This window comes from Octopus bimaculoides, chromosome 26, assembly GCF_046866305.1.
Source record: "Octopus bimaculoides isolate indiv1 chromosome 26, ASM4686630v1, whole genome shotgun sequence".
Classification (NCBI taxonomy): domain Eukaryota; kingdom Metazoa; phylum Mollusca; class Cephalopoda; order Octopoda; family Octopodidae; genus Octopus; species Octopus bimaculoides.
The window spans coordinates 7,172,209-7,198,353 of NC_142953.1; the positions used below are offsets into that span (position 1 = coordinate 7,172,209).

Genomic DNA, 26,145 nt, shown 5'->3' on the forward strand with positions numbered 1-26,145 from the left:
TTTGATGTAAATGTAGATATACATAAATTGTAAATTTTATGTCAGGACAAACAACACGTGAAAGCCAAGTTTTGGACAGTAACAACTCTTAATAAAAGATATGAGAGCAAAATTAAAGAACAGATATTGGTAGGTTGAGTGGAAACAGCAACAGATGAGGAGTTTAAAATGATACAAAAACAGGAAAATATACAATTGTAAGTTAATGTGACATAATAGAGAAAGAAAGCCGACGAAATGACAGCGTTTGTCATCAAACTATGAAACAACTGTTACCATCAAGCCAGATGCAGGCAGTTGTTTCAATGTTAGTTAGTTTCATCAGTTCTGTTGATAACAATTCTTAATTGGAAGGCAAAATAAAATGTCTACAACTGAATTACAGTAGAATATTTAATCTCTTCAGTTGTTTACATTTGAAATTCAATGAGATTAGATTAATGAAGACGTGTTTATATGTTTATGGCTGTGATTTGGAAAAAAAAAAAAAAGACAATGGCCACCTGTTTAAAGTTACGATATGACTGTTCACAAAATGTCACCCATCAAAATTACGACCCGCATCCCCCCAGCTCAAGGCATTTGTAAAGATTTAGCCAACAACGCTGCCAAGGCCTGGTCGACATCTCCGTTCGATCGATGCAGTTCATCTAGAACCTGTTGTCTTTCGAATCCGTAGGACATGAGTCGCAGCATGGCTTCCTCTGAGAATGTTTGTGGTGGAGAGGTTGGGGGAATGTGAGGAGGAGATGAAACTGTGGCTGTTGGTTTGGAGCCTGAGATAGCAGTGGATGTGGAGGTCAGCTTACGACTAGAAACCATCACGTGTTTTGCTGAAATTAAAATAAACAGAATCTCAGAAGAAAAAGAAAGAAAGAGAACCCTCGTCAAAATAATTGTTTATTATTAACCACCCAATCTCCATTTTCTTTTTCTTCTTTTATACAAATATAAACTATATGGTTTTATATATATATTTATTATTTTAAGGAAATCACTTCTCTAAAAATATTAGGTATTGAACCAGTATTTCCTTGGATGACACCATCCCTTCATGAGGCTAACATAGCCTCTAATCATGCATATATCATCATCATCATTGTTTAACATCCACCTTCCATGCTAGCATGGGTTGGACTGTTTGACTGAGGACTGGCGAACCAGATGGCTGCACCAGGGTCCAATCTGATCTGGCAGAGTTTCTATAGCTGGATGCCTTTTCTAATGCCAACCACTTTACAGTGTATGCTGAGTGCTTTTTAACATGCCACTGACATTAGAGCTTTTTATATGGCACTGGATATGCCCTCACCACACACACACAGAAGATTCTTTCAGTTTCTGTCTACCAAATCCCCTCACAAAGATTTTGGTTGGCCTGGAGCTCTTAGTAGAAGACACTCCCTAAAGATGCCATACAGTGGGACTGAACCCAATACATTGCCATTGACCCAATACATTGCCATTGGGAAGCAAAACTCTTAATGACAGCCAAGCCTTCAAGTTACAGGAAGTTCAGCATTAACATCACAATGTTGCCATTAACACATTATTACGATGGGGAGGGATAACCTTACCTGAGGCCTCTTCAGCAGATCGTGCCAGAGCTTCAGCTAATTGTTGATCCTCACTTTCTATACTTGATGAAGGTCTCTGTAACAGGTTTAACCGTGCATGTTCAGGAAGCTCAGATTCACTGAGGAATGGGGTTTCTGTACCTGTTGTGCCAATCACTAACACATTTCGTTTTAAATCTATTGAACACTGGAAAGAGAACAAAAAAAAAAACAATAAAAATATAAAGAAAATAATACTTCAGGTTATGTGAGTAAGAAATTTGTTTTCTACCCACATGGTTTTGGGTTCAGTACTATTGCACAGCACCTTGGGCAAGGGTCTTCTATAGCCTCACTCAGGCTTACGTGATTTCTATGAGCATTTTTACTTCCTTACTTGTTTACTTTCTCCCTTTCGGCCCCCCCCCCCACTTATTTGACAGTCATTCTAATAACTCTTTTGTTTCAATAACGGTCAATTTACGTAGTAATTAACCTTTGTTTAACGGTCATTTTCATAGCATTTTTTGATTGCCTCGATAAGTGACGAGATGCCGGAGCAGTTTTCCGCCCTGGCATCCGAAACTCAGAGTCTTATTATGGCAACCGAATAACTGTCACATATTATATTACAGATAAATTTCTCTATTTACATAATATCGAGGTCTCTTTCATTCTTTTGTTGTCTTACCATTACTATTAATATATATATATATATATATATATATATATATATAAATATATATGATTATGTGTATTTCTTCTATCTTAATGAATAAAAATTCTTCTGATAGAATAAATGGGTTAATAGAAACCAATGTAGCAAAGAACACAAAACAACTGTGGTTTAGTTCCTGTTTTTAAGGCAGGAACTCCTTGAAATTTTGGGTATTTGAGTATATTTAAGAATTTAAGGAATGGAGAAAATGCATGTTATAATTGCATACTTTATTCCTACATATGTTTCAAAGGATTACAACCTGTGTGATCCATAGGGATCTTTGATATTAAAATTGTAACCTTCTCATAAATATATATATATATATATATATATATATATATGTATATATATATATATTTATGAGAAAGTTACAATTTTAATATCAAAGATCCCTATGGATCACACAGGTTGTAATCCTTTGAATGTTAAACTGTATCCATTATATATAATTCTACAAAGACAAGGAAAAACTTCAACACATCTTTAATAACAAGTTACATTTGTTTCAGTACCAACTCTGCTTTCAATGCCAGTTTACGCAAAAGCCCAATGCAGAACCTTATGTAATATTTGTGGTTTTAAACATTATTTTAAACAGTGTTTATATATATATATATATATATATATATATAAACAGTGTTTTTATATATATATATATATATATATATATATATATATATATATATATATATATATATATATATATAAACACACACACACTCCCACCACAACATAGTAGTATATATACATATATACACACCTGATGCCGTCGAAGCATGTCCAGCCCTAACAACATATCCACGGGCTGGTCTTCCAATATTGAGAATGAAGACTGAAGGAAATCTGGACCAATTTGAATTTGACCTGCAACACAAAGAGAAATGATCAAAAGTCAAGACACTGAACATTCTCATCATCATCATCATTATTATTATTATCATTATTCTTTCTACTCTAGGTAAAAGGCCCAAAATTTTTTGGAAGGGGGCCAGTCGATTAGATCAACCCCAGTATGCAACTGGTACTTAATTTATTGACCCAGAATGGATGAAAGGCAAAATCAGCCTCGGCAGAATTTGAACTCAAAATGTAAAGACAGACGAAATACCGCTAAGCATGATGATGATGATTGCTTCTAGTAGATGTAAAAAAGTAATTGATGAATCCAACATTTAATAGCCATGTCATCTGAAACATACTCTTGTACTCACCTAAGTGTACTCTTCCAATAATTTTCTGTGTACCAACACCTTTCGCAATCCCTGCCCATCGATTGTCTACGAGCCTCATGATGTTGCAGCGTTCTGCACATGATTGACTCATGATAGTCATTTGAGCACCTGTCAGAGAATGGATACAGTTTAACATTAAATAACATTTCGATGTTTGTTAAAGAATCAGATAAAAAAATTTTTAAAATTAATAATTCCACAAAGTTCCTAACCATTAGGTGCAGGCATGCCTGTTACTCCATAACCTCCCCATTGCCAAAGCCCCAATCAAAACCTCCAGGTGGTAACCAGTGACAGAAGGTCCCATGGCCCTGCATTCTTTATCAGTTGCAGACAGATTTTTAAATGAAAGGATGTAAAACTCAGTTGTCTCATTAATTTCTCTTCTATGTTTCTTGTTTCTTTATTGCCCACAAGGGGCTAAACATAGAGGGGACAAACAAGGACAGACAAAGGGATTAAGTCGATTACATCGACCCCAGTGTGTAACTGGTACTTAATTTATCGACCCCGAAAGGATGAAAGGCAAAGTCGACCTGGGCGGGATTTGAACTCAGAACATTACAGCAGACGAAATACCGCTAAGCATTTCGCCCAGAAGTGCTTCCCAACAGAAATATAGTAACAAAAGGGGTTAAAGAAGCAAGACTTGACTGTTACCTGAATCAACAAAAGCTTTCACAGGATGACCATTAACATTGCAATCAATGTATAACATGTGGACTTGACCGAAACTTTCAGGGGCAAACTCCATTGCTGTCTCCATGTTAGTTTCTACATTTTTCAATCTGCAAAAGTAAAATATGAAATTAGTTTAAAAATTGAAATTAGCAGCAAACATCTAGAGCAATAGTTCTCAAACACTTTTTAACTAAGGACCCCTTCGTTTACTATTATGTCCCATAGCCATTTGATGCTTAAAAACTAATTTTATAGAAACCTCTTTCAAAATTCCTATTTTGTTTTTCACCCATTAACTTGTGTAGGTTGAACTATGTAAAATGTTAGAGAAAGAAAATTAGCCATTTCTTGCAATATATACCAATAAATACATCTACAGCAAAAATTTCTTCAGGTTCTCAACCATTTTTTTTATCTAAGGACCCCTTTGATTACTATTTCATTCTGGTGGGCCCCACTAGCCATTCATATAATTTTGCTCAGTTTAGAAATCGAAACCACAATCTTACAATCATGAATGTCACACCCTAACCACTTAGCCACATACCTGTATGTAATACACACAGAGAATCATCATCACCATCATCATCATTTAATATCCGCTTTCCATTCTGGCATGGGTTGGACAGTTTGACTAAAAACTGGTAAGGTGGGGAGCTGCACCAGGTTTCAATTTGATCTGACAAGGTTTCTAAGGCTAGACGCCCTTCCTAATGCCAATCACTCCAAGTGTGCAGCGAGTGCTTTTTACGTGCCACTGGCACAGGTGCCATTGATGTGACACTGGCATCGGCCATGACTATGATCTCACTTAGCTTGACAGGTCCACACAAGTACGGTGTATCACCAGAGGTCTCAGTCACTTGCCACTGTTTTCGTAAAGCCCAACACTCAAATAATGCCCTTTACACGCCAGTCAGATAGCACTGGCATTGACCACGACTATGATTTCACTTGGCTTGACAGGTCTTCTCAAGCATAGCATACTGCCCAACATTTTTACGTACTAGTTATGTGACACAAGTATGGCCTGGTACTCCAGCTAGTTGTAGCCCTCTAGAAATCATTTACTTACCGAATTTCTTCAGCTATCATTTTCTGAACTTCAGGGCTAAAAGGGTTAGCTGACATAAGACGCATGCGTTCCTGGGCCTTTTCCATTCTTTCACTCTGCTGTTGGCGAAACACTTCAGAAAATTTTTCTGCAAATCAAAAACAAAAACAATGAAATGTTTTGGTAAAATAGACTTGGAAAAACTATAACATTAAGAATAAGAAGAGCTGTTTAACTTTTTTATTAACATATTTCTATTAAAATACCCAAATGTAATGCTTATCTATTCTTATTGTTTTGAATTAATCATGCATAATGTTGCAGCTCTGAGATTTTAATGATGTAATTGCTTATTTTCAGAATTGTAGGGTAGGTGTGAGAGGCAAGATTTGGAAGATCTAAACATAAAACAGGTAGGATATTTTGGCCTGGCATGACCAGTTTAAATGCTAAAGAGTTGGAGCAGGAAAACATTAAGGAAATTCAAAGAGAAACAGTCTCCATACCTAAACTTCCGCTAACCAAAGCTTCAGCTAAAGGAGGGTTTCTTTCCTTCAGCAGAGCCAGTTCGTGTGGGTTATTGAGGAACATATCTCTCACAACTTTGGATCATCCATGAAACTTGCGCCACCTCCATGACCTTGGCTGGTTGACTGTCCCCCAATAGATGCTTGGGGCAAAGGGCCAACCCCAGGGATCTGGATACTGCCAAAATCAATCACAGGAGCTGATCCTGAAAGGGGAAAAAAAAAAAAAAAAAAATGGTCTAATAGATAATAAATCAGGTGATTATATAAGGAAAGAAAGGTAGTTTTATGTTTTGAGCAAAGCTCTTCTTCAGAAACAGGAGACAGAGGAAAGGTCCAAGAGAAAAAGAAGACAGAGGGAAAAAAACTGCCAACGATACACATGAAGTTACATTTTGAAATAAACAAAGAGAGAGAGAGAGAGAGAGAGAGAGAGAGAGAGAGAGGAGAGAGAGAGAGAGAGAGAGAGAGAGAGAGAGAGAGAGAGAGAGAGAGAGAGAGAGAGAGAGAGAGAGAGAGAGAGAGAGAGAGAGAGAGAGAGAGAGAGAGAGTGAGAGAGAGAGAGAGAAGAGAGAGAGAGAGAGAGACGAGAGAGAGAGAGAGAGGAGAGAGAGGAGGAGAAGGAGAGAGAGGAGAGAGAGAGAAGTCTGGGGCAAAGTTGCTTATGGAAGACCAGCAGTCACCCATGCATACCAGCCTCCCCTCGCTATACAATTGATGCTGTCCAAAGGAAAGGCAAAGGCTAACACAGCTTGGCACCAGTAATGCCACAACTCATCTCTACAGCTGAGTGAACTGGAGCAACATGAAATAAAGTGTCTTGCTCATGGGGGACACCGAAATCTTTTAGGTGCTTATGGCCTGTATGGGCCGGGTCCTAATCTGTATTTATTTGTGTATAAGTAGCACTATTTTATACTTGAAAAAACTGGGAGTGTGACTTACACACAGGGCAAGGATAAAATGAGAGGGAATAAAATTTGGTATCAAAATTTAATACTAGATTAGTGGGTGTGACTTATACACTAGTAAATATAGTACTTACATACATACAGTACTAGGTTAAAAGTCACGCTCTGTGCAGATTTTTAAGCTAGCTCCTGCAGAGGGCTAATTGGGTCTGCAGCCCCAAACTAAAGAGAGCTTTAATAATAAAGCATTTATTGGTACCCTACCAATATTGTATTACTTTAAATTCAGTTTCAATAAAAAACTTGTAAGTTCACAAATTTTGGGAGTTCTTTTAAAATTTGAATTTTCAACTGTTAGCATATAACAAATCCTCATTTAGATCTGAACTCAATGCTGGGATGTTCAAGAACCAAATAAAGGGTATATTTTCGATCCCGTGATCATCCCGATTCCAAAAAGGTATAATATGTCTGTGTAGAGCAAATGTAGACTGAGACACAGGGGTCCCAGACAGACAGACAGAATTTTGCATTTATTATTAAAGACAGTAGCAAGCTGGCAGAATCGTTAGCATGCTGGGCAAAATGCTTAGTGGTATTTCACCTGTCTTTACATGCTGAGTTCAAATCCCACCGAGGTCGACTTTGCCTTTCATCCTTTCGGGGGTCGATGAAATAAGTACCAGTTATGCACTGGGGTTGATGTCATCAATTTAGTCCCTCCCCCAAAATTTCAGGCCTTGTGCCTATAGTAGAAAGAATCATTATAGATTTACTCATGTGTGAGTCACAAAATTAACAGTATGACTTACACAAGTAAATATGGTAGATTATCATCAATTATCATTTAACATCCTTTTTCCATGCTGGCATGGGCATGTTAAAATTACCGACTGAAGTGGCCATAAGTCATATCTGTTCTTCAGAGTCATTCTGATATCTTAAATAATGCTTGGTATTGTGGTATGACAAACAATGACCAGTGTTGTGATCTCGCAAACAATGATCACCATTGTGATAAAACAAATCAATACTAAGTCTTGTGATATCAAAGCAATCCTTCCTGCTATAGGCACAAGGCTTGAAATCTTTACTGGGAGGGGGGCTAGTCAATTTCCTTGACCCAAGTATTTAACTGGCACTTTTCCAAAGACAGAGTACATGTCAAGGGAGATTTAGCTGTTATTTCTAACAGATAGAAGGCCATGCACAGAATCTCTTGTTGACTCAAAGCAGAGAAACAGTGTAATACAGTAGAAGTTGTGAAGTTGTTGCTTTATAGCGCTCACTATTTAAATGTATTTAGGGACATGCCATTAGGGTTGTTAGAAAATAAAGGAGGTCAGAATGTAATAATATCAGATTTAAATTTCTGTCACAAGGCCAGCAATTTTGGGGGAGAAGTAAGTCAATGTAATCAACCCCAGTGTTCAACTGGTACTTAATTTATCAACCCTAAAAGGATGAAAGGCAAATCTGATCTCAGCAGAATTTGAACTCAGAATGTGAACATGGATGGCATTCCACTAAGCATTTTTCCCCTGCATGCTAATGATTCTGCCAGCTAGCCACTTTCAGTGCTTATTTAATACTGGTTTCAAATTTTGGCACAAGGCCAGCAATTTTGTGGGAGAGGGTAAGTCAATGTAATCAACCCCAGTGTTCAACTGGTACTTATTTTATCGACCCCCCCAGAAAAATGAACAGCAAAGTTGACCTCGGTGGAATTTGAACTCAGAACATGAAAACCGAATGCCACTAAGCATTCTGCCTGGCGTGCTAACAATTCTGCCAGATTGCCACTTTAATAATATTAACAGTAATATCAAAACAATAATTAGACAGACGTTTAAAATATCTTGCATTAATAACAAACCAGGATTAACGACAACACACTTGCCAACTAGTTACCTAGCTGTCAATACTAGACAAATCTACTTAACTGGTATTATTGTAGAAATGGGGATTATGAATATCTCAGTATTAATTTCTCTGTTTAAGAAACACTTTTAATCTTAACGAGTTGTACATATCTATGCACGAACTGACAACAGATATTCATCATATTAAAAACAGTCACTAACATTTATACACCAAATAACAGATGCCATTTTACAGATTCATTGATAAAACACTGCAATTACTGATTAGTGAAATTAATTTACTAAATTAACGATGTTTTGCAGTTACAAGAACAAATAATGTGGCTGTAGATAGCAATTTAGACAATTAAACCTTTTATTTTGGAAATTAGATATTTCCACTCCGTATCAGGACAATTACCCTGGTAGGACAACCGCATCTCTTGGTTAATTACCCCCTCTCCAATATATTAAGAATTTTAAAATCATCATCTGTTGTCCTCAGGGGTAATTGTCCCTGGGGGGGGGGTAAATGTCCTAGACGCATCCACTCAAAATTTCGTAACCCTTGACTGAAGAAAGCAGTTTTATATTGTAATTTTCCTTTTGCTGAGGAATGTCATGTTTGAAACTATTTTTCTGGTGAGAGATGATAGGTTTCTGGTGTGGCTGTGGTAAGAAGTTTGCTTCCCAACCATAAGGTTTTGGGTTCGGTTCCACTGAATGACTAGGCCCTTAGTAAAGGTTTCAGAGTGTAAATTCAAATCATTTGAGCAGTAGTTTTCTATATTGAGAATCTCTGGATCTCATCTGTTGACACTCTCTCTCTCTTTCACTCATATATATATATATATATATATGTGTGTGTGTGTGTGTGTGTGTCTTTACCACTGCTTGACAACTGGTGTTGGTTTGTTTAAATCCCTATCACATTAGCAGTTCGGCAATACAGACCAACAGAGTAAGTACCAGGCTTTTATATATATATATATATATATATATATATATATATATATATATATATATATAAATACAGGGGTCGATTCGTTCGACTAAAACTTCTCATGGTAGTGCCCCAGCATGTCGGCAGTCCAGTGAGTGAAACAAGTAAAAGAAAAAAGGATAATGTATAATATAGTCATTGCATTACTATATATATATATATATATATATATATATATATATATCAACTACTAGGCCTGACAGAGCAGATATCGTGACATGGGTTTATATAAAACAAGAATCGCTGTTGTTTCATAATAGCTGTTTAGATTACAGCATTAGAAAAAACTGTGACGCAAGTACTTTTCTCAAGTGGAATGTTTTGAGGCAAGAATAGGAGTGAAACATGACAAATCTGACTCTTCAAGCGTGTATGAATCAGGTAATTATGTGTGGGGGTGGGTGGGGGGAGGTGGTGGGGGTGGGGGGTTCTTGAATTATACGTTGTAGGCGCAGGCGTTGTTGTTTGTAGTGTAGAGAAAGTTTGTTTCCCAACTAAATGGTTCCAGGTTCAGTCCCACAGCGTGACACCCTGGGCAAGTGTCTTCTACTATAGCCTCGGGCCGACCAGAGCCTTGTGAGTGGATTTGGTAGACGGAAACTGGAAGAAGCCTGTCGTGTGTTTGTGTGTGTGTGTGTCCACCATCGCTTGACAACCGATGTTGGTGTGTTTACGTGTGTGTGTGTTTGTGTGTCCCACCATCGCTTGACAACTGGTGTTGGTGTGTTTACGTGTGTGTGTTTCTGTGTCCCACCATATCTTGACAACTGCTGTTGGTGTGTTTACGTCCCCGTAACCCAGCGGTTGGGCAAAGTAGAGCTATAGAATAAGTACCAGGCTTAAAAATTTTTTTTTTTTAAAGCACTGGGGTCGATTCATTCGACTGTAAATTCTGAGGCGTTGCACCAGCATGGCCTCAGTCTAATATAACTGAAACAAGCCAACGATAAAAGACAACAACCTGTAGCAGATCTACTTCACGACTATCATCTAATTCCCTTTAAATCTACTTCAATAAAACTCCATGTCAGTTTGCAAGATTCGATCAGAAAAACAAAGACCTGAATGTTGTGAGTGATAGTATGCAAAATGACCTGAATAGGTGACAAAAACTTTATTATTCAATTATGATGAACAAGTCCAGCAAGCAAGACTTAAACAAAGAGAATTATATTTTTTAACACGGGAAATAACCCAGTTTACACGCTCAGAGTGGAAGGATCTTATAAACAGGCCCTTTTCCATCCAGCTAGCTGGTTTTCGTCTGTGGGCAATTTTCTTCAGTACCATTTACCACACATGATAAATCTTCTTAAGAATAAATAAAAGTACGATTGCTTTCGTAAGTTATCGTAATTATACAGAAGTCCCACTATTTTATACTTGATTTTAACGGAATAAAAGAACTGGGATGCGATTAATACACGGGGGTAAAGCTAAGACTGAAAAGAAAAAAATTGTACCAAGCTATAAATAACACTAAATCAGGGGTGCAACTTATATACGAGAAAATACGGTATAATCGTAATCCATAGTTATATCGTTATCACAGACCTTGGGTGGTGCCACATATCTTCAAAACTATACAGTGGTATGGAAGATAACAGAATTTAGTGGCGCTTTAAAACTGCTGCTCTAACTGTGATCGGGATGCGTTAATATCCTACCTACATTCATTCTTCGGTCCCAGCAATCAACATCTTGCGGTCATCACAACCACTGCTTATTGATATAACGGAATAAAAACAAGACACATTTCTGAGAGATGACAAAAGGTTCTTAACTGTATCTTAACCGTAGGGTGTTTGGGTAACATCAAAAGCAAGTTTAAAGAGGAAACAAACGGACACACATCAACGAACTGGGTGACGAACGTCGAAGTGGGGTCATGGGCAAACAGCAGTCTGCGGGACTTTCTGGTTATCACGCCAATGAAACATTACCTTGAAATTTTTTTTTTTTTTTTTAGTAGTGCGGCCCGCCTAATGAGCCGTATTTCAGGCGGCCCGCTTCTCGAAAAAGGTTGTTAATACTTGGTTTAAAGTGATCACTTGATCTGCTAAAAATAGCAGCCAAATCTCCATCAACTTACATCCTAGTGTCATTAAAGATAACACATTGGACAATTCATTATAGATCTGGAAAAAAATTAATAAAAACCCTTACGAGGTGGTCATGACTGGAACACTTTTTGTCATGGGCCTGGTCAGTCAGAGTTGACCTGGGGTTAAATAACAACAGCTGGATCTACTAACAGTCACCAATTTAATGACAAGAGTGAAATTGTTTGAGTTACAAATCTCTCACGGATTCAGTTTAGCCTAACATTAATTATAACAAAGTTATTTTCTCACTAAAATGTAATTAAGAGCTGTTTCTCAAATCGCAGTTTAATTATGAAAGAATTAAACTTCGAAAGATCACCTGCAAGTAAATATAACCAAGAGGAGTTTGGAATAAACCACAATTAATTAGTTTGAGGTATAATTAAAATACTTTGTTTTCAAGTTGTTGCTGTTTAAAAAAGATTTTAAAAAAAGTTCCCTGTAGCAAAATGAGTGAATGAAGCAGTTTGAATGAAACCTATTTTTAAACCCAAGATCGTCTCCTGCTATCTATCAGCTGTTGTAAACCAGAACATGTTCTTAGATAGGTCACTGCTAAAAGAAATGTTTTCGTGAAAGTACAAGTAAAATAATGTATAATGATAATGAGATTCATCAACACGCTTCTCTAAAGAGGAGGGGTACCTTGTTTTACTACACATCACGTGAAGTGTAAAGTGTGTGTACCAGGAACGGTGGAGAAGTGAGTAATAATTGAAGGCTGAGTCACACACATAGAAGATCAAACGGTATAAAGGAAGAAGTCCAATGGAACTTTCTAGAGAGAATTGACAAATAATAATAGCAAGGAATAAACAAAACAGAGTAAAGACTTTTTTTTTGTTTTCGAAATGGTTTAAAGTAATTTAATTTCATCAGAAACTTTCATAAACTCAGCTAAGCACTTTCGTCGTGAAAGATTGGGGTGTATAATGGAATATCACCGAGTATATATAGATCACTATTACACACCCTATATATATATATATATATATATATATAATACACACATACACGAGATAAAAGTATTAGTTACTATACCAACCTAGATGTTTTTAGGTTGGTATCGATCTAACGTTGGAAGTTTCGTAGAGACAACAGTAACTAAAATAATTTCTTTGGTTAAACACACAGCTGTATTTAGCAAAGCTGATCAAGAGAATTATTGATTTCTGTCGAGTAGAGACACAAGACCAATTGTTGCAGGGGACAGACACGACGGATATCGACGTTTTGCATTTTGAAAGGTAAAATCGACTCTAATTGAGATTTGAACTAAGAACATATAAAGAGGACACTAGATATTACAACATTCTATCAACCAACTGGGCCCTCCATACCAATAAAATTATCATCACATAATAAAAACAACAATAAACAATGAAAAACAAAAATAGTTCATTTACCTGGTCCCCCGTGTGCAGGTGATCTTTGAGATGTGTTCGCCGAAAACGGAGTATTGGTCGGGAGGGTGAGACCTGTCACCCCTCGCATATGCTGCAGAAGTAAGATATCATTATGTCCGATTCCATAGCTTTTTAAGCTGGCTTTATCATCGCGTAAAGGCCTACCATTCAGGAGAATTGCAGTTTCCTTGGCCGGAATACCGGTTTCGAATTCACAGAGCGCTTTAAAGTTTTCTAGTTCCAAGTCTTCGCTAACTTCAATAGTGAATACTTTGTCCGATAAAGTTGTGACCGTCACCTGCATTTTTACAGTTCATTCGCTTCACCAACATACAAAATAAACAATACATATATACATAAATATATAATATATTAGTAAACAACAACTATATCTATATATACATAAACGTATGGTTACGTATATACATGTGTGTATGGCGCATTACTCTAACCCGTTATAATTTCTGTCTTCTCTAATAGAAATAGTGAAGATTATTCTTGATATATATAAAAAAGTAAACGTGTTGCTCGAGGTGTTCGGTGTGTCCTTACTTTAACTTTCCTCCTGGTTCTGATGTTTGGCCAACATTGCGTGTTTTCCTTCTCAAATTCTCTTTCGTCGATTCAGTTTGCCAACTTTCAGGAGGAGAATCTTGCGATACACTCAGGTATAACAAGTTCTACCTGTTTCTGTCCGGTTATTAGGATAGCGAGAAAGCTGACGAGAGATTAATAGAGGCCAGATGTAGAAGAGAAACCAAGCAAAACAAGGTTGGATCTTCGACTCGAACCTAAAACAAGAATGTGACTTAGCAGTGGACACGCTACTTCCGGTTAGTAAGGACATGCGCACTACTGAACACATAATTCATTGAAACACGAGAAAGAAACCAAAAAAAAAAAAAATTGAATTAATCTTCTTTTAGTTTTATATCATCTAAAGATAGCTACCATATTAAACATTCTGCTTCTATTTTATAGAATCGAATCATTTTCTCACTATGACTAACATATCTGGGCGTCAGGGACAGCACAAAGAGTTTCACCCACATGATTTGGCTGCGTGGTTAAGACGTTCGTTTCGCAACCACGTAGTTCCGGGATCAATCCCCTTGCATCGTACTTTGGCCAAGTGTTTTCTTCTTGGAGATTTAATTCTTGCGAGCGAGAGTGAGTAGGCGTAAAATTGAACCGGATTTTGCCACAAGCATGGTTTTGTAGTGAGAAGCGTTGCTTCCTAACCACACGGTTCTGGGTTCAGTCCCACTGCGTGGCATACGAGCCAAAGTGTCTTCTACTATAGCATCTGGTCGACCAAGACTTGTGAGTGGATTTGGTAGACGGAAACTGGAAGAAGCCCGTCACGTATATGTAGGTGTGTGTGTGTCTTTGTGTCAGTTTGCCACACCCACCACCGTTTGACAACCGGTGTTGGTTTGTTTACGTCCCCGTAACTTTGCGGTTGGGCAAAAGAAACCAATAGAATAAGTACAAGGTTTAAAAAATAAGTCCTAGGGGTCAATTTGTCTGCGATGCTCCAGCATGGCCACAGAAAATAACTGAAATAAGTAAAAGAATAAAAGAATGGTTCCGGGTTCAGTCCCACTGTGTGGCACCTTGGGCAAGTGTCTTCTACTAAAGCCTCAGGCCGACCAAAGCCTTGTGAGTGGATTTGGTAGACGGAAACTTAAAGAAGCCCGTCATGTATATGTATATATATATGTGTGTGTGTGTGTGTGTTTGTGTGTCTGTGTTTGTCCCCCCCCCCCAACATCGCTTGAGAACTGATGTTGGTGTGTTTACGTCCCCGTAACTTAGCGGCTCGGCAAAAGAGGCCGTTAGAATAAGTACTAGGCTTACAAAGAATAAGTCCTGGGGTCGATTTGCTCAACTAAAGGCGGTGCTCCAGCATGGCTGCAGTCAAATGACTGAAACAAGTAAAAGAGTATATATATATATATATGAGTATATATGTGTGTGTGTTTGGATGATGATGATGATGTATGGCTCATCTATCTGAGAGGTCAACTTGGGGTTCTGAGTTCAATGTATAAAACATGACATGTTCCAGTTTATATTTTTAATATGTGTCTAACACATGTCAGCAGGAAAAAAGACTTTTATCACAAACAATGAAGGGAGGAGGAGGAGATGACAGTTAGATGGACAGGTTACAGTTATAGTGCTGATTATGTTGTGAATGGGAAGGTAAAGAGAACAATGGTGGTGGTGGTGGTGGTGGTGGTGGTGGTTCTGAAGAAGAAGAAGATTCTAATTCACTAGCCTTATCAGAGGGAGTAGCAGGGTTGTTAGAGCAGAATGCTTTGTAGTATTTTCTTTTTTCCTGAACCTTTGAGCTCTGAGTTCAAACTCCACCAAGGTTGACTTTTCCTTCCATCCTTTTGGACCATGGTTTCGATTCCTGGACTGGGCGGTGCATTATGTTCTTGAGCAAAACACTTAATTTCCTATTGGCCCAGTCCACTCAGCTGTAAATAGGTAATTCTGCAATGGAATGGTGTCCTGTTCAAGGAAAATGTGATTTTGGCCACTTATTCATTATGGACACTAGGTAACTTGTCCCTATGAGTCCTAAAACTTGAGACAGTAATGGCCATGACAGAATTTGAACTCAGAACATAATAATGGATGAAAAGTCACTAAGCATTTTGTTCGGTATGCCATCAGTTTTGCCAGTTCACCACCTTTAACAATATATACATAATGTCCATGTTCATACAGATATAAAAAACAATTATTATTATATTGATTTCAATATATATCAATGGTGGCTAGCTAGCAGGTTCATTGGCACACACTGGGCGAAATGCTTAGTAGCTGTGCTAAATTGATGTAATGTTTGCATTGATCGATTAAATGAAGCTGCTTGAAACAACCGTAATGCACTGATACCTGGACATCCTTATTATTTGCTTTATATATATATATATATATATATATACAATGGCGGACTGGGTCTAAAAATATTGTTTGCCAGGAGACTAATGTATCAATCTCATCAGAGTGGATATTATAAATAACAGTGTTCATTAATAAACCATGTTTACTAATGAACACTGTTATTCCACCTTATTTTTCCTCCTGTATTAATTTTAATGTATCCACCGAAACATATGTCGGTTATATAAATGATTTCAATCACATCTTGTGAGTTTGTCTCTATTTTCCAATTCTCTTTATATATATATATATATGTATATATATATATATATATATATATATATATATATATATATATATATATATATTTATATATTTGATCCTTTATATTGAACACTCAATATTTCATCTACATTCAATACTTTATTTCATGGTGCCATCCATTTTTATTTTATATTATATATTGTATATTCCATATTCTATACCTCACATTGGTTCTGCAGGAATATAAATAAAACATAAAAAACAGACAGTGTTGGAACTCTTTTAAACAAAATTATATATATATATATATATAGAGAGAGAGAGATAGATAGATCCAATGTATGTATTTGCATGTGTCTATATCTGTATGTATTAATATGTGCGTGTGCCATCGTGTTTATCCCCCAACACTGCTTGAAAATAGGTGTTGGTTTGTTTACGTCTCTCAGCATAACGTAGCTGTTCCGCCCAAGAAACCGATAGAGTAAGTAGCAGGCTTTCAAAAAAAAAAAAAAAGTATTGGGGTAAATTTATTCGACTAAAACCCTTCCTGCTAGTGTCCCAGCATGGCCAACCGTAACTGATTATTTTAGCCAAACTACGATGTCATTACTCATTTTCTGCAGGACATTAATGTTATTAACTTCCGATTGAGAGCTTCAGTTCCTGTCAGCCGTCAACATGTGTAAGAAACTCCTAAACTATTTCCAGCCTGACCTTAATGCTTTAAATTATTTATATTATAACGTACTTTAACATAACTTTCGTTATATAACATGTCTTTTAGCCTTTCCTTTATGTCTTTTGCTTGTATTCTATGTTATAACCTGTCATTTGATGCATCTTTTTGTAAACACATCTTAAAAACAAAAACCATGTGTGAAGAAAGCCGGGTATAATTCTGGTTCAAGCACCCCATATAACCATTCATAACTATTTTTAGTTTTTGTGATTTTCAGAAAATGTTTGCGAAGTTGTGTTCTACACATGGGAATTCATACGATTATACAAAAAAAAAAAAAATGTGTGTGATTTTACGGGGGATTTAGCTGTTATTTTTAGCAAATCTCATGACCACCTGATACTGTCCTTTTTCTTTGTCATTCTGACACATTGATGTTTTTCGATATTTTTCACCTCATAAACATATTTGATGGAATGATGATGTACCCAAGGGTGCTCGTTTGCTCCGATTTAAACAAAAAGTTCGGACAGTCCGTATTTTAAACTCTGATCTTTAAAAAAAAAATGGAAAAGGAGTAGAAAATTTCTGGATTTATTGTTTGGAAGATTTAAAAAATTAGAAACTAATTTTTTTTTTATAATCGTATGAATTCCCACATATAGAACAAAAATTCACAAAAATTTTCTGAAAACAGGAAAGATTCGTAAGACGAATTCTTCAAACCGAACCGAAGTAACCGGCAGGTGACCCAGGACTAGACCCAAACCAGGATGATTGGATACCTATAGTTTCCTTTGGTCACGTTTGGGAATCGTGTCGGAAAGTGTAATTACGGATGCTTCTAACAGGGCCCCCATAGAGAAGATACCTAAGAACTCTGTCCCCATGACTTCAGAATTAGTGGGTATAGGAGATGGATGAGTGTTGAAACTTATTAATATTCCAATTACATTACGGAAGTTTCCTGCATCAGCTGTTGATTGGAGACCACAACGATTTGACCCACACTGGCAGATCGCTTTTTACTGCTGTTATTCTTGTAGTCGTCACTTCACCGAACAAGATATAACTGGAACCATTCCAGCCATTCAGCAACGTTTTTGTTTTTCGCTCTCGGCGTTGATTTCCGCTCGCCATTTTCTGTTGTTTTTGATTGGCGATTAAAAAAATGAAATGGTAAAAAAAGTTAAATGAACTGGACTTGTGTGTGTGTGATGCATGTGTATGCACGACATATCGGGTTTTTCTTCCTGTCTTCGATGTAGACACACCTGTGTTTGAATATTGACGACATGTTTACACACTAGGCGTTTCTATAACTACTCACGCGCACGTTTACGCACACACGCAATCCATATGGATGTATGTGTGTGCTTTGTGTCTTGGCATCGGGCCCTTAACTTCTGACGGAGTCATAGGAGATGCTGTCCTGATACACGGTGTATATCTTGGGCATTTTTAGATCAAGTGATGACCAGCCCATCATCAGGTCTGCCCAGAGAGAGAGAGAAGAAGGAATAGGTAGAGAATCGACTAGAGGACTAACTAGAAAGGCAAACAGATGGAATAAATACTGCAAAATATTCTACCGACGCTCGAAGGACCGCTAATTCGACGCTTCCCCTGGGTATGTGTGTGTGTTTATATAGGCGGACTTTCGGAATAGCTGTCACAAATAATATGGTATTTGTGTTTTGTTTACGGTTTATAACCCAACATACGTGTATATGAACATGTATATACTTACGTGTATTTGATGAATATAGCGATGACATGTGTGTTTAAACACAGGACTTCTCTGCATTCTCATACGTCTTCTGTGTTTATACAAATACACGTGTTTCAAAACTGATGACGTGTTTATACACGAGACGTCTCTATAGCCGCATACAAACACTTGTGCGCTGAGAGTGCTGTTGTTCTCCATCTCCAAATGTAGGAGTTGATGTTTTATCAAGTGGTGAAGCAGTTGTATAGCTGTTTCGGGACCTTTCACCGCAGACTGTATACCACACACTCACGTACATTTGAATGAGATATGGGCGAAGGTAAAGAATACGTACACCCGCTGGTTAGGGTTTTTGTTATGCCGAAAACGGGTGGTGTGTGTATTCTTTACCTCCGTCTAAGACATGTTCTTCCTTGCCTAGGACGACTTGGGACCTAGATGTCCTGACCAACCTATACACCATCATTGCCATCATCATCGTTTAATGTCCATCTTCCCCAAGGTGTCATAAGTGGGACTGGACCATGTGGTTGAGAAGCAAGTTTCTTACCACGCATCCACACCTGTGAATATATTATTTATGTGCTTATAAAAAACACATCAAACTAAGCAAAAGTGTGGTTGCTCTTGCATACAGGCTCGTCCCTTGAAACCCCCTCCAGCTGAGCATCTTGCTGGCTTGTGAGGCTGGTGCCACTCAAAAAGCACCCAGTGCACTCTGTAGAATGGTTAGCATTAGGAAGGGCATCCAGCTGTAGATACCAGCCCTTCAGCTGATCAGCTCCGGAAAACAGACATTAAATGATGATGATGATACATAAACACACACATACACACACAACAGGTTCTTTGCAGTTTGCGTCTGCCATAGATAATGATGATGATGGTGGTGGTGGTGACGGTGGTGATATAACCGTTTGAAATAGTTAACAGAAGGTGATAAAGTTCAGGCCTAACATTATATAGGTCACAAAGAACACTTTCTAACTATAGATGAGAGATAATCTCATTTATAAGCAGAAACTGACTGCTGCTAAGTCCACGCATGGCAACACCACCTAATTACAGCAGTAATTTTCGCCAAGCTGTGCCACGTATGAACAATGGCATGAAAACAATTGAGAGAATGGATTCAAAATTTATTGGCAATAGATTCCTCTTTGTTGCCTTGTAGAATGTACAAAGAAAGGAAAACTCTGAGGACTGATTAACTGAACATGTCAAGGGGCATATATATTCTTCTTTCATTCTTTTATTTGGCGGTGGCCATGCTGGAGCACCGCTTTTAGTTGAACAAATATCAGCCCCAAGACAACCAATATTGGTGTATTTACGTTCCCATAAATTAGCAGTTCGGCAAAAGGGCCCAATACTATAAGTACTAGGCTTACAAAGAATAAGTCTGGTGGTTGATTTGTGTTACTGAAACCCTTTAAGGCAGTGCTCCAGCATGGCTGCAGTCATATGACTGAAACAAGTAAAATAAAATTATATATATATATATATATATAGGTGCAGGAATGGCTGTGTGGTAAGAAGCTTGCTTCCCAACCACATGGTTCCAGGTTCAGTCCCACTATGTGGCACCTTGGGCATCTTTTCAGGGTCGATAAATTAAGTACCAGTTGTGTACTGGTGTCGATCTAATCGACTGGTCCCCTCCCCAAAATTTTCGGGCCTTGTGCCTAGAGTAGAAAAGGATATATCATCATCATCATTTAACGTCTGCTGTCCATGCTGGCATGGGTTGGACGGTTTGACCAGGTCTGGCAAGCTGGAAGGCTGCGCCAAACTCCTGTCTGTTTTGACATGGTTTTCTACAACTGGCTAACCACAACAATTTGTTAGTCATTCCAAAATTCTTGTGATGAGTAATTCCATGTACTGTTCGCTGGACGGTAAAAATAGTCTAGTGTATATATTATTATTAATAATGAAAAGTAAAGACGACAATATATTCACCGCACCCTCTATTTGTCTATCTATCTATAGATAATTCTTAATAGGATCACATGCAAATTGAATAAATATTCAAATTGTGTTTATTGCATTCATCAAACGTTGCAAAATAACTAATTTCCTTTAGGATACGAAAGCTCGAGATTCGACGGAGTTGCCTCCCCTCATACAGTAATTGTCGATTGTTCAACGTTTTGTAGTTTGTCATCCGTCTGTGTGTGCGCGCGAGTGTTTGCGTGTGTGCTATCGTTCACTTGTTTGAGTCATTGGACTGCAGCTATGCTGGGATACCGTCTCGAGCAATGTAGCCGAACGAATCGCCCCTAGTACTTAGTTTTAAGTCTAGTACTGTATTCTAACGGTCTCTTTTACCGAACCTCTACGTTAAAGCGATGTAAACAAACACACTCCTGTTGTTAAGCGGTTGGGGCTAAACACAAAGAAACACACACACACACACACACACACACACACATAATTGTCACTAAATGTGATTAGGGTGTTAGAACACTTCCATTGCTAGAAATAAGAGCTAAAAAGCTCTAATGCTGTAGTTAAAGCATATAATTGTATACGTATGTAATGACAGGGGCTGTAATCGCCGGAAGGCACCGGTCAAGGATTCCTTGGACGTTGTCCGTACATATGTATACAATTACAGTGCATGTATGATGAGTGGATGAGAGAGAAAATATTTGTAATACTGACTTTATTATTTCATTTTTTTTTTATTTTTCTTGTTTTTAGATGCTGCAAAAGTGAGGAAAGTTACAAAGAAGCCAAATAAATGCGAATCCTGTTTGAAGGAGATCAGCATTTATAAATGTCCCAAGTGTTTGATCAGATAGTAAGTTGCCATTACTTTCTTGTTTCCTGTAGTTGTTTCTCATCGTCATCATCATCATCATCATCATCATCATCATCATCATCATCAACAGCATCGTCTTTACACAGAGTTATCGAACCTAATGTTAGGCTACATGGATAAACACTGGTTACCGTTACCTGAAGTATTTAATGCAAGGGATATAACTGTAGCTTTTTGTTCCATGTCAGTAACTCTTGGGTTTTTTCTTCTCGCTCGTCTTTACGGCCTCCATTCTCCTACTTTTCTTGTTTATGCCCATGTAGAATCGACATTCCCTCCATCTTGCTATTTTTACAGCTGGATGTCCTTCCTAACACCAACCACTCTGCAGCATGGATTCAGTGCTTTTTATGTGGCACTCCGTCGCTTACGACGTCGAGGGTTCCTGTTGATCCGATCAATGGAACAGCCTGCTCGTGAAATTAACGTGCAAGTGGCTGAGCACTCTACAGACACGTGTACCCTTAACGTAGTTCTCGGGGGATATTCAGCGTGACACAGAGTGTGACAAGGTTGGCCCTTTGAATTACAGTCACAACAGAAACAGGGAGTAAGAGTGAGAGAAAGTTATGGTGGAAGAGTACAGCAGGGTTCGCCACCATCCCCTGCTGGAGCCTTGTGGGGCTTTAGGTGTTTTCGCTCAATAAACACTCACAATGCCCGGTCTGGGAATCGAAACCGCGAGTCCGCTGCCCTAACCACTGGGCCATTGCGCCTCCACGGCACTAACACGTACGTACATACATACATACACACATGCATGTGCATATATCTCAATGCCTTACTGTTCCTCTTATGTCTTGCCTAGCATGTATTCATCATCACTGTTAATTTTCAAAATCTTCAATTTTTTTCCCATTTCAGTTGTTCCCTGAACTGTTATAAGATTCACTTCTCTCTGCCAGGTTAGTTATGTTTCTCTTCTTGTTGGAGTTTAATTCATACTAAAACATAACACTTCAATAAACTCACAACATTTGTTTTTTCCTTTTCTCTCATTGTATTGTATCTGTAAAACACTTAATTCTGTAAACACATACCAGGCGTATGTAAAGCTTCTCACTGCCAACAGCTGAAACATTACGTAAATTGTAAATGAAGCATTGTGGAGGCGCAATGGCCCAGTGGTTAGGGCAGCCGACTCGCTAAATCTTTCACTTTTTTTTTAATCTTTTACAGAATCCTGTGCTTCAAAATCTAAGGAGAATTCTGCTGTGACTTCACAAGGTAGAGTTGTTTGTGTCTTTGTTTTAAACTTTGTGTATCTTGAACTTGGTGTTATTACGTGATCAGCTGAAAGGCTGGTCTCTACAGCTGGATGCCCTTCCTAATGCTAACCATTTTGTCATCACTCTCACCTCCTCGCACTGTCCAACGCTACTAACATTTTGTATTTCCCATTAGTTATCTCCCTTATTCTCTAGGGTTGCCTGGTTTGAAACCAGTTGTAAATAGAGACTCCGTCATCTGTGAACGCTGCTCCTGATGTTGACAAAGTTTTCATCATCATCATCATTTTTACGTTCACTTTTCCATGCTTGCATGGGTCAGACGGAATTTGTTGAGGTAGATTTTCTACAGCCTGATGTCCTTCCTGTTTACAACCCTCACCAGTTTCTAAGCAAGCTAGCCCTATCACACTGTGTTCCTGCAATACTTTAAATACCATCCTTGTCAGATTCCTGCTAAAAGAAGGATCTACAAACGTTGGGGCTCACATAGGGGACAGCATGGGACCGAGACTCCTGGCTGTTTTCCTGTGGTCGCAATGACACGTCAAGCTAAGCAAAAGCGTGATTACCCTTGCACACAGGCTCGTCCCTTGCAGCCCTCTCCAGCTGAGCATCCCTAATCTTGTGGGCTCAAAAGTTTTAAATTTTATTTTCTCTTTTATGTAGAAAATGGACAAAATGGGATTAAAGAATCTGAAGATAACCACAATACAACTAAAAAAAGTGAAGAGATCCAGACGACTGCTAAAGAGCCTGAAGACTTCCAGACGACTGCTAAAGAGCCTGAAGACTTCCAGACGACTGCTAAAGAGTCTGAAGACTTCCAGACGACTGCTAAAGAGCCTGAAGACTTCCAGACGACTGCTAAAGAGATTGAAGACTCCCCAATGACTGCTAAAGAATTTGAGGACAGCCAGATGACTGCTAAAGAATCTGAACACGTTCAGATAACTGTTAATGAATCTGAAGACATTCTGATGAATGCCAAAGAATCTGAACACGTTCAGATAACTGTTAATGAATCTGAAGGCATTCTAATGAATGCCAAAGAATCTGAACACGTTCAGATAACTGTTAATGAATCTGAAGGCATTCTGATGAATGCCAAAGAATCTGAACACATTCAGATAACTGTTAATGAATCTGAACACGTTCAGATAACTGTTAATGAATCTGAAGGCATTCTGATGAATGCCAAAGAATCTGAACACGTTCAGATAACTGTTAATGAATCTGAAGGCATTCTGATGAATGCCAAAGAATCTGAAAATGGTATAGTGAATGATAGTGTATCTGAAGCTGGAGAAATGGATATTAGTAAGAAGACAAATGGTAATATTGCTGAAGACATTGAAAGGAATGATTGTTTACTGGTAGAGGATATCCAGGAGAATGTTAATTTGAAGGGTAATGGAGAAATGAATGTTAATAAAGCTGATGACATAGAAATGAATGTTAAAGAATGTGAAAATGAGAAAATAAATTGTAATGTGGTTGATGATGGACAAATGAATGTCAGTACAACTGACTGTGGGTTAATGAATGTTAAAAGCTTGGAAGATGGGAAAGTGGATGTTAATGAATGTAAAAATAGAACCAAAACGAATGTTAGTTTACTGGAAAATGAGGAAAGAAATAACGACAGTCTTACTGAAGAGAAGGGGGTGTCAGCGGATGTTAAATTGAATGCAGACGAACAGCAAAAGGTTGTTAGTTTATCTGATGAAGGAGAAATAAATTCTAATGAAGTTCAACAAAGAAAGACTGTTATAGATAGAGATGATCAATTAGATGTTAGTTTAGCTGATGATGACCGATCGAACGTTAACTCCAGAAGAGATGATCCAGATGAACAGAGCAGTAGATATAATCCAACAGATGTAGGAATGACAGAAGATCAAGTGTTACCATCACAGCTCAAGAAATTAGGTTTGTTGTTTTTATTATTTTAACCCTTTAGCATTCAAATTATTCTGTCAAATGCAATGCTTGTTTATTCACATGCTTTGAATTAGTCAAGTATTACCTTGTAGCTTTGAGATTTCAATGATGTGATTGTATATTGTTTTAAATGAGATTTTTTTTGGGTAGGTACGTGAGGTCAGATCTGGCCAATTTGAACATGAAACAGGGAATATTTTGGCCGGACATGGCCAGTTTAAATGCAAAGGGGTTAACACATTAACTGCCACAGCCTATTACTGGAACTTACTGGTAATGCCACATATTTCATGCGGTCACATTGCATACTGTTTAATTACTGGGAAATATAATTTTTTTGCAATATTTTATGATTAAACTTCCATATTTAGCACTCATGTTATTTAAACATTCTTGAAACCAAGTCAAAGATACAGAATAAAATATTTACTCAGATTATAAAAATGTACCACTGGTGGTGCATATGGCGGTTGCGTGAAATTTACAATAAACCACCAGTGGTGTGTGTGTGGCTGTTAATGTGTTAATCTCAAATTGAGGGTGGCATGCTGGCACACTCACTAGCATGCTGGGCAAAATGCTTAGGGGCACTTTGTTTGACTTTATGTTCTGAGTTCAAATTCTGCCAAGGTCGACTTTGCCTTTCATTCTTTAAGGGGTCGATAAAATAAGTACCAGTTGAGTACTGTGGTTGATGTAATTCATTTATCCCTTCCCCCCAGAATTGCTGGCCTTGTGCCAAAATTTGAAATCATTAATTAATCTCAATAAGGTGATGAACTGGCACAGAATCATTAGAGCATTGGACAGAATGCTTGATAACATTTTTCCCAACTCATTACATTCTGAGTTCAAATCCCACTCTGGTCAAGTTTAGCTTTTATCCTTTTGGGGTCATTAAAATAAAGCATCAGTCAAGCACTGGGGTCTATGTAATCGACTAACCCCCCACCCTTTCCCCCCCAAATTTCAGGCCTTCTACCATTGGTAGGAAAAATGATTTAATCTCAAAATTTCTTTGTGATGTTCAGCCTCTTGGGATCAGCTTTCCTTAACTTCTTCCACTGTTTCCCTTGGTCTTCCTCTTTCACAGTGAAGGTGCATGGCTTAGTGGCTAGGGTATCCAACTCGTGATCATAAGGTTCTGAGTTCGATTCCTGGTGGCACATTTCTCATTGTTGCAAAGTGAACTTTTTTTAACCACACAACCATGTTTCTATTGTAATGTTGCTAAAATCAATATCTTTTATTTTTCAGACACATCTAAGAAACTACATGAGCTTCTCAGCAACCGGCATCTACGGGACATGCTCATTAGATTAAACTCATCAGATAACATAAGCCATGCCATTGAAGCAGCCATGCAGGAACCCATATTTAGTGAATATGCTTCTGTGTGTTTGGAAGTTATAGGAGATAACAACACCAGCACTGAAGACATGTTTCCTGATAGATAATTAGTTGGAATTATATTTTTTTATCCTGTGTAAATAAAATTATGGAATTCA

The 26,145-nt window shown here is 37.9% G+C and overlaps 2 protein-coding genes across 3 annotated transcripts; one reads left to right on the top strand and one right to left on the bottom strand.

Moving 5' to 3' along the window:
- Positions 1 to 18,794, bottom strand: LOC106868375 (protein DDI1 homolog 2). Its single transcript, XM_014913597.3, is given in 10 exon segments — positions 1 to 833; positions 1,578 to 1,764; positions 3,038 to 3,141; positions 3,489 to 3,617; positions 4,170 to 4,297; positions 5,266 to 5,392; positions 5,751 to 5,846; positions 5,849 to 5,977; positions 13,059 to 13,378; positions 18,656 to 18,794. Coding segments are annotated over 9 exon segments (1,464 nt in total). The 5' UTR covers positions 13,363 to 13,378; positions 18,656 to 18,794; the 3' UTR covers positions 1 to 573.
- LOC106868374 (uncharacterized) lies at positions 16,528 to 26,145 on the top strand. 2 transcript variants are annotated; one of them, XM_014913595.3, is made up of 6 exons: positions 16,528 to 16,908; positions 21,344 to 21,443; positions 22,329 to 22,369; positions 22,644 to 22,691; positions 23,363 to 24,625; positions 25,895 to 26,145. In XM_014913595.3, the coding sequence occupies exons 1-6, from the start codon at positions 16,905 to 16,907 to the stop codon at positions 26,092 to 26,094; spliced, it is 1,656 nt and encodes a 551-aa protein (XP_014769081.1). In that variant the 5' UTR covers positions 16,528 to 16,904; the 3' UTR covers positions 26,095 to 26,145. The 2 variants fall into 2 exon arrangements, with proteins under 2 accessions (XP_014769081.1, XP_089198517.1); XM_089342391.1 differs by lacking the exon at positions 16,528 to 16,908 and adding an exon at positions 18,790 to 18,956.